The sequence below is a fragment of the Pseudophryne corroboree genome, chromosome 6 (genome assembly GCF_028390025.1).
Source record: "Pseudophryne corroboree isolate aPseCor3 chromosome 6, aPseCor3.hap2, whole genome shotgun sequence".
NCBI lineage: Eukaryota > Metazoa > Chordata > Amphibia > Anura > Myobatrachidae > Pseudophryne > Pseudophryne corroboree.
In genome coordinates, this window is record NC_086449.1 from 24,506,571 (window position 1) to 24,515,946 (window position 9,376).

Consider the following 9,376-nt stretch of genomic DNA (forward strand, 5'->3'; position numbering starts at 1 on the left):
GTGGTTGGGAAAGCCTGGCTTAATAAGCCACTTATTTATTTTTTTAAATGTTTCATTACCATGGTAAATTCAGGGATCAGACTTTGGTTCTGAAGTTGCCAGTATTGCAGGCATTCATTCTTAGAACACATACTTGCATAACTACAGGTGTTGACAAATCGTACGTTTGTTGCTCCCTTGCCCAGGACATGAAAGCACAGAGGGGACCTTCTGGCTACAGCACACTGGTCACTTTGGCAATAGGATACATTAAGACAACAGCTGAGTATAGTTTCAGATTTTACAGCAATTTTAGGAGGCCAATACAACCTCTTTTTTGTAGGTTTTAAGTTTGTCACACAATTTTGACCCAAGAACAAAGTTCTATTTAAAGCATTTTATTTCTCTGCAGCCTGTCCACAAGCATGTCTCTTAAAGATGCGTTTTACAGTCAGAACAAGAAAGCCAAGCAACACAACCAAACTAACCAACACAATGGCCACCAGCACCCACTGTTCCAGGTGGCCAGACTCTATGGTCATTCTGGAAGCCTGTGCATGTCCTGCTCCAACCACCAGCAGAGGACCCAAAGTCACCGATCCATGTTCTCCAGTAGATGAGCCTGCAGGGAAAGTCACAATAGCACCTTCTATTAATGTTAATGCCAAATAATGCTACATACTGTATGGTCATTGTTTTGCTCACATCAAGAAGAGTGCCAGGCATTTCTCAGTTTAGGTCCCTTATGTATGCAATTTCTGCACTCCCCACAGACTGAATGAACTTGATGCGGATTTATCGGTCTTACATCCAGACCCTTGACCACCCCACTAGGGCCATTAGTGATCAGACCAAAGTTCACCAATATTAGTCTGAGAAGATTGCTGCCTACTCAAAGGCAACTTCAAGAAGGCCTGAAACTCACCATCTGCAACTGCTCTTTTCCCAATTCTTCTTGGCCTTCCGGGAGGAGATACCAGGTTCCTGGATGTACCAGCACAGTTCTTTGTGACACAGCACTGGCAGATAGTATTGGAGCCATCTACAGCTGTCCAGCTAAGGAGACATTACAGTATGTTAGGCTAGTGGGAAAGTTACTCTTCAGGTCATGCTATATGCTGTGGAATCTCATTGAAGAGTAGCTGCCTCTAGCGACATCCTGACTATAGTTTCCAAGAAAAGTCAAGAGTTTACCAAGGATCACTTGTACAGTTACATTCTGCTTTATCTGAGGCACAACACTATCCTCACATTATAATCCTTGCCTACTATAAGTGTAAGATGTATGGAGGTTACAGTAGAACATCCTCACCTGCTAGAGGTCTTCACATAGGAACAGGCCTTGTTTATGGCATCTGGGACCTGAGTGGCTGCAGCAGCTCTCAGAGTACAAGTGATATAGATCTGGGGAAGGAAGAGGATATAGGACTCAGGACAAAAGACAGACAAGAGATGTCCACAGTCACTAGCATGGAAGAGGCACACGGTCAGCATTATCTGCCATACTAGAGCCATAGAAAAACCCGATCCTCACCAGAGAGACATCTATCCCAGTGAACCGGAAAGCATCAACCATGAACCGGAGCTTGTCTGGCTCAGGTCTTGGGGATATGAAGGCAGAGGAGGAATCTTCTTGCTGACCATCCACCAGGCACCTATAGAACACAGTTATTGGCACAAGGTGGAATCACGAGATCAACCTAAATAGTAACCTGTATAACATACCCATTGTAGGCTATGATAGCATAATTAGGGGTGGATTGGACATCAGGAGACAGAGTGGCAACACAGCTGTCCACAAACAGCATCATAGGGACGTGGTTCTGCGTGTCCACAGAGGCCTCTATGTAGAACATGTCCCCCAGCTGGAAGTCAGAGGAAGGTCTGGGAGCACTCCAGTCATCTGTAAGGGAGTCAGGATGAGAAGAGACCAGATCCAGCATCATCATACTGTACCCCCACCTCACTCACCCATCATCAGCTGCAAGGAGAAGGACAGCCTCTCTTCTGAGGACACAGTGGTACTGAACGGAACCCATGTTGGCTTGATGGCATTGCTGCTCACATTGCCGTGTCTGCACAAGATAAATAAACCCACCATCAGTGGTCCAGTGTTACAGGCAAAAGAAAGCAGCCATGTTCATACATATAACAGTGATTACTTGTAGCATCATACTTTAAGTCTGTTTGGATGCAGATCTAGCAACTTTCTGAGTGTATGAGGTGGTGCAGATAGTTATGTCTACATTCTCAGAGCCAAGAGATCGTGTTGTGGTCAGCAGACAAAATAGTACTATATTACACAGCAGTTCTCTCACTCATACACTGTAGTGCAGAAAAGTATTACATCGGTGAGATGTGTTACCGGCTTACAGTAATAGTGTCCTTTCTATGGTGCTTCTTGGGTTAAGCCTACAAGGTCACTTCTCAATGGTGAATGTTGCTGGACACAAGCAGCATCACCTCCATACACCCATGACACCATAAACCTCTTGTCTTTCAGCATTCTATCACCAGATGGGAATTGGTCTCAGGTAGAGCATGTAGCCCCCCATTGTGTTGGTCAACACTGCTACAGAAGCCTGGTGATGTTGTCCATGGTGTGGTATGCAGTCACAGTCCCCCTACCTCAGACTGGCAGAGAACCCATAAACTACTAAACCACTTAAAAGTTAAACAAATTCAGGGCACAACCACTTACCGGCGGTAGAAACACTGGATGGGAACCACAGCAGGGTTGGTCCTGGTGATGGGGACACCACTGGGGGATGTTGGAGTGTAGGTCAGGGAGGTGGTGTAGATAAGCCAATCTGCTGTCATCTATAGGACAAAGCAGAGACATTTCTCCATCATCCAGTCTGCAGACCCTGGTAATGCCAGAAGTTCTTATACAGGGACTGAGTCTTTAATGAAAGATGGCCATCTGTTACCATGACACCTTATATCCAGGACGATCAGCTTGTGAGCAGACTGATGGCATCTGGGAGTTATGGACACTGGGTACAGCACATAAGCAGCCTACAGATATAGTATATAGCCTCCATCGAACAGCCTGGTGCAGGGTAACACTGCCAGGCAAAGCATTACATTACAGACACCTGAATGCTGGGAGGCGTTGTCAGTCATCCTGGTGCAGCTTATTTACCGCCAGTCAGGAAAGAGTTCAGGGGACAGAAGTAAGCAGAATACCACATGGCAGAGCGTGGTCCTCAGCCAGGCAAAAGTAGTAATGGCCATAAGGGCTGGTAGTAATTAGGTTGCTGTACGTGAGGAGCAGAGACCAGTACTTAGGAGGAAGTGTGTGACAGCCAGCACCTGGGCACAGCATGCTGTGCACTATGTACCAGCTACACCATAGCAAGGCCTGCCCCATATCACATCTGCAACAACCAGAGTATAGTATACCTCACACTTACACATGACAGTACCCTGGCACACTGACACGTCATAAATGTTCCCCAGCCTGGGCTATACTCTCCTGGCATTACATCACCCAGGAGAGAGAGAACACAAGGCAGACCCCATAGTTTCCATTAGAGACATCTATATAACCTATTCTATGGATAAAGGGGGATTTTTTTTGACCTGGCTACTAATGAGCAGCACTCAGCCAACACACAATCCTTTATCCAATTGCCACCACAGGTTGACTGCCAAGGGCATAGCTAATATACATGCAGGGAGTGCAGCTGCTATGGGGCCCAGAGCTGAGAGGGGCCACCTTCCCTGTCACAGTTACAAGGGCATAGCTAATATACACCCTACCCACTGGTGTCAAGCACACAGTATAGGCCTCAGTAGTTACCAGAGACCTGTGTAAGGGAAGGTTCAGGAGACCTACACTCAGGGTGCACCTGTTACAGTATAGGAAGAGGTTGTGTAGAGCACAAAGCATTAGTAGGAACCTCATGCCTCTGTTACTCCGCTAACTTATAGTAATGGACAGGAGACAGGGACATTATTTCAGTTGCCTGGTGGCTGTCTCCTAAACATCACACAACAGAGTACAGTCCATCATTACCTGTACTGCGTTCCCACACTCCTGGAGGCCAATCTCGAAGACCACACTGGTATCACTGCTCTGGGTGCCAGGACTGCAGGACTGGGGTCCAAGGCTTAGGTCAGAGGCCTTCACCAGCTTCCCAGTCCCATACAGGTCTCTCATCACAGTCACCACCATCATGTCCTCACCACACTGCACACGGATAGGAGAGTTCTGAGGTGGTGCCAGCTGTCTAGACTGAGCAGCTCCCCCATCATACCTAACAGGTGACCCCCATCCTGACACAGGTTGGGCACCCCATCTGGAAGACCCCAAGCCAGACACTGGCTGAGCAATCCATCTGGAAGACCCCAGGCCAGACACAGGCTGAGCACCACCTCTGGGAGACCCCAAGCCAGACACTGGCTGAGCAATCCATCTGGGAGACCCCAAGCCAGACACTGGCTGAGCAATCCATCTGGGAGACCCCAAGCCAGACACTGGCTGAGCAGCTACCACGTGAGATCCTCTAGCAGAACCCCTTGAGGAGGACTGGTGATGCCTCCACCAATCATCTGACTGTCGTCTAACAAAGATACGCTCCCCAGCACTGGCCAATCCTGAGCCATAAACCAGAGCCACCAGCAGCAGCCAACCCCACCTCACACACATCCCCATTCTGCCTGCAAGACAAACAGCACAAGGGCAGGAGTTCAGGGATCAGCCCTTTATACCCCTCCCCCTCAGCTGCTAATACCGCCACCTGGGGCAGGTAATGATCACTCACCTGATCACTCCTCTCATCACATGCAGCCACCTAATGAGGATACATTACCAATACATATATGACACAAGGCTGATAACTTTTGTATGACAGGGCATTATGGGACTTGTAGTTCCACACCAGCAGGTGAGATAAATATCACATATCTGCTTTGCAGTAAAGTAAGTGCTCTGCTCTCAGTTTCCAGAGTTTGCTGAATAGTAGGCGGCCCCATTGAGTCCATTATAGTGTCTGTTCCGGGTTCAGTATGATTTACCGACAGCCATTGACCTTCAGTCAAAATTCCGACACTGTTAAACGGCGCACATTCATTATGCCGACACGTTCATAATGCCGACACAGTCAAAATACCGATATTTGAAATCCCGACACGTCAAAATGCCGACATTAGTTTTTCTGGGGGTTTTTGTGTCAATGTCGACATAGGTAAACATAGACACAATCTAAGTGTACTGAGTCCCCTCACATGGCTTGCTGCGCTCAGCACACTATTATGTCCCCCCCCCCCCCCCCCCCCCTCCCGGTCCACTGGGATGGTACAGTATGCAGAAGTCTGTTTTGGGGCAAAAATTAGGCGTTTCAAATGCCGGTATTCTGACTATGTCGGCATTTTGAACATGTCGGCATAAAGACTGTCAGTCGGCCAATGGCAGTCGGTATTGTGTCTGTCTGTAAATCAACAGCTACACTCTGGTTCCTTTTACTTAAAACATGCGGAAACGTCTCCATAAGTGATGATAAATAGGCCCCAGCACAGCGTCATGTTACTGTGACATGTTCGGTGTGTGTAATATGTACAGCACTGAGTACACTTTAAATAAAAGATAATAATAATCACACGCGCGCTTACATTACCGGTCTTTGTAAACCTTCGCGGCAGCTTATTTGCGGCAGTGCCGGGATCGCAGGAGAGCTGTTCCGCGATGCATCCGCCGCAGCAAATTACGCTGAGTCAAATCATTGAGAGGTGGCAGTATGGTCCTGTTCAGAGCCCGTTTATACTAGAGATGAGCGGGTCTGGTTCTCCGAGAAGCGGAATCACCCGAACTCTGCAATACGAATCCTGGATCCGAGTGCGGCTCGAGAAATCCCATCCTTACTAAGATCCCAAAGCGAGGCTGAATGTCATCTTCCCGCTGTCGGATTCTCACGAGTTTTGGATTCCATATAGGTCCCCGGTGATCGGCGCCATCATTCACTCCGGCTGTGGAGAGTGTACTGGATGCGTCAGTATTGTGTTATTTGGGCGTGGGGCGGGTGTAGCTGAAAAGAGTGCTCTGTCTGCTCTGCAATATCAGTTGGGGTGCTCTGTCTGCTCTGCAGTATCAGTGGGGTGCTCTGTCTGCTCTGCAGTATCAGTTGGGGTGCCCTGTCTGCTCTGCTGTATCAGTGGGGTGCTCTGTCTGCTCTGCAGTATCAGTTGGTGTGCTCTGTCTGCTCTGCTGTATCAGTTGGGGTGCTCTGTCTGCTCTGCTGTATCAGTTGGAGTGCTCTGTCTGCTCTGCTGCATCAGTTGGGATGCTCTGTCTGCTCTGCTGTATCAGTTGGGATGCTCTGTCTGCTCTGCTGTATCAGTTGGGGTGATCTGTATGCTCTGCTGTATCAGTGGGGTGCTCTGTCTGCTCTGCTGTATCAGTTGGGGTGCTCTGTGTCTGCTCTGCTGTACCAGTTGGGGTGCTCTGTCTGCTCTGCTGTATCAGTTGGGGTGCTCTGTCTGCTCTGCAGTATCAATTGGGGAGCTCTGTCTGCTCTGCAGTATCAGTTGGGGTGCTCTGTCTGCTCTGCTGTATCAGTTGGGGTGCTCTGTCTGCTCTGCAGTATCAGTTGGTGTGCTCTGTCTGCTCTGCTGTATCAGTTGGGGTGATCTGTCTGCTCTGCAGTATCAGTTGGGGTGCTCTGTCTGCTCTGCTGTATCAGTTGGTGTGCTCTGTCTGCTCTGCTGTATCAGTTGGTGTGCTCTGTCTGCTCTGCTGTATCAGTTGGGGTGCTCTGTCTGCTCTGCTGTATCAGTTGGGGTGCTCTGTGTGCTCTGCTGTATCAGTTTGGGTGCTCTGTCTGCTCTGCTGTATCAGTTGGGGTGCTCTGTCTGCTCTGCTGTATCTGTTGGGGTGCTCTGTCTGCTCTGCTGTATCAGTTGGGGTGCTCTGTCTGCTCTGCAGTATCAGTGGGGGTGCTCTGTCTGCTCTGCAGTATCAGTTGGGGTGCTCTGTCTGCTCTGCTGTATCAGTTGGGGTGCGCTGTGTGCTCTGCTGTATCAGTTGGGGTGCTCTGTCTGCTCTGCAGTATCAGTTGGGTGCTCTGTCTGCTCTGCAGTATCAGTTGGGTGCTCTGTGTGCTCTGCTGTATCAGTTGGGGTGCTCTGTCTGCTCTGCAGTATCAGTTGGGGTGCTCTGTCTGCTCTGCTGTATCAGTTGGGGTGCTCTGTCTGCTCTGCTGTATCAGTTGGGGTGCTCTGTCTGCTCTGCTGTATCAGTTGGGGTGCTCTGTCTGCTCTGCAGTATCAGTTGGGGTGCTCTGTCTGCTCTGCTGTATCAGTTGGGGTACTCTGTCTGCTCTGCAGTATCAGTTGGGGTGCTCTGTCTGCTCTGCAGTATCAGTTGGGTGCTCTGTGTGCTCTGCTGTATCAGTTGGGGTGCTCTGTCTGCTCTGCTGTATCAGTTGGGTGTGCTCTGTCTGCTCTGCTGTTATCAGTCCAGGGGTGATCTGTCTGCTCTGCAGTATCAGTTGGGTGTGATCTGTCTGCTCTGCTGTTATCAGTCCAGGGGTGCTCTGTCTGCTCTGCAGTATCAGTTGGGGTGCTCTGTCTGCTCTGCAGTTATCAGTACAGGGGTGATCTGTCTGCTCTGCAGTATCAGTTGGGGTGCTCTGTCTGCTCTGCAGTATCAGTTGGGGTGCTCTGTCTGCTCTGCTGTATCAGTTGGGGTGCTCTGTGTGATCTGCTGTATCAGTGGAGGTGCTCTGTGTGCTCTGCTGTATCAGTTGTGCTCTGTCTGCTCTGCTGTATCAGTTGGGGTGCTCTGTCTGCTCTGCTGTATCAGTTGGGGTGCTCTGTCTGCTCTGCTGTATCAGTTGGGGTGCTCTGTCTGCTCTGCAGTATCAGTTGGGGTGCTCTGTCTGCTCTGCTGTATCAGTTGTGCTCTGTCTGCTCTGCAGTATCAGTTGGGGTGCTCTGTATGCTCTGCTGTATCAGTTGTGCTCTGTCTGCTCTGCTGTATCAGTTGCGGTGCTCTGTCTGCTCTGCAGTATCAGTTGGGGTGCTCTGTCTGCTCTGCTGTATCAGTTGGGGTGCTCTGTCTGCTCTGCTGTATCAATTGTGCTCTGTCTGCTCTGCTGTATCAGTTGGGGTGCTCTGTCTGCTCTGCTGTATCAGATGGGGTGCTCTGTCTGCTCTGCTGTATCAGTTGGGGTGCTCTGTCTGCTCTGCTGTATCAGTTGGGGTGCTCTGTCTGCTCTGCTGTATCAGTTGGGGTGCTCTGTCTACTCTGCTGTATCAGTTGAGGTGCTCTGTCTGCTCTGCTGTATAAGTTGGGGTGCTCTGTCTGCTCTGCAGTATCAGTTGGGGTGCTCTGTCTGCTCTGCTGTATCAGTTGGGGTGCTCTGTCTGCTGTATCAGTTGGGGTGCTCTGTGTGCTCTGCAGTATCAGTTGGGGTGCTCTGTCCGCTCTGCAGTATCAGTTGGGGTGCTCTGTCTGCTCTGCAGTATCAGTTGGGGTGCTCTGTCCGCTCTGCAGTATCAGTTGGGGTGCTCTGTCTGCTCTGCTGTATCAGTTGGTGTGCTCTGTGTGCTCTGCAGTATCAGTTGGGGTGCTCTGTCCACTCTGCAGTATCAGTTGGGGTGCTCTGTGTGCTCTGCTGTATCAGTGGGGGTGCTCTGTGTGCTCTGCAGTATCAGTTGGGGTGCTCTGTGTCTGCTCTGCTGTATCAGTTGGGTTGCTCTATCTGCTCTGCTGTATCACTGGGGGTACTCTGTCTGCTCAGCTGTATCAGTTGGGGTGCTCTGTCTGCTCTGCTGTATCAGTTGGGGTGCTCTGTCTGCTCTGCTGTATCAGTTGGGGTGCTCTGTCTGCTCTGCTGTATCAGTTGGGGTGCTCTGTCTGCTCTACTGTATCAGTTAGGGTGCTCTGTCTGCTCTGCAGTATCAGTGGGGGTGCTCTGTCTGCTCTGCAGCATCAGTTGGGGTGCTCTGTCTGCTCTGCAGTATAAGTTGGGGTGCTCTGTCTGCTCTGCAGTATCAGTTGGGGTGCTCTGTCTGCTCTGCTGTATCAGTTGGGGTGCTCTGTCTGCTCTGCTGTATCAGTTGGGGTGCTCTGTCTGCTCTGCAGTATCAGTTGGGGTGCTCTGTCTGCTCTGCTGTATCAGTTGGGGTGCTCTGTCTGCTCTGCAGTATCAGTTGGGGTGCTCTGCAGTATCAGTGGGGGTGCTCTGTCTGCTCTGCAGTATCAGTTGGGGTGCTCTGTCTGCTCTGCAGTATCAGTTGGGGTGCTCTGTCTGCTCTGCAGTATAAGTTGGGGTGCTCTGTGTGCTCTGCTGTATCAGTTAGGGTGCTCTATCTGCTCTGCAGTATCAGTTGGGGTGCTCTGTCTGCTCTGCAGTATCAGTTGGGGTGCTCTGTCTGCTCTGCAGTACCAGTT

At 50.2% G+C, this 9,376-nt stretch overlaps 1 protein-coding gene across 1 annotated transcript; it reads right to left on the bottom strand.

Moving 5' to 3' along the window:
* Positions 1-361: 361 nt before the first annotated feature.
* On the bottom strand, positions 362-4,667 carry LOC134935934 (zona pellucida sperm-binding protein 3-like). Its single transcript, XM_063930790.1, has 8 exons — positions 4,001-4,667; positions 2,681-2,799; positions 1,951-2,054; positions 1,705-1,882; positions 1,514-1,634; positions 1,292-1,383; positions 905-1,035; positions 362-601 (listed from the first exon to the last, which is right to left on the bottom strand). The coding sequence occupies exons 1-8, from the start codon at positions 4,637-4,639 to the stop codon at positions 378-380; spliced, it is 1,608 nt and encodes a 535-aa protein (XP_063786860.1). The 5' UTR covers positions 4,640-4,667; the 3' UTR covers positions 362-377.
* Between the last annotated feature and the right edge of the window lie 4,709 nt (positions 4,668-9,376).

Excerpts from the sequence above, each read along its gene's own strand:
- LOC134935934 (XM_063930790.1), bottom strand. The coding sequence starts at position 4,639 with ATGGGGATGTGTGTGAGGTGGGGTTGGCTGCTGCTGGTGGCTCTGGTT. Across the intron at positions 1,883-1,950 it reads CTCCTTGCAGCTGATGATGG|ATGACTGGAGTGCTCCCAGA; the intron begins GTGAGTGAGGTG and ends ACTCCCTTACAG. Across the intron at positions 1,384-1,513 it reads CTGGGATAGATGTCTCTCTG|ATCTATATCACTTGTACTCT; the intron begins GTGAGGATCGGG and ends TTCCTTCCCCAG.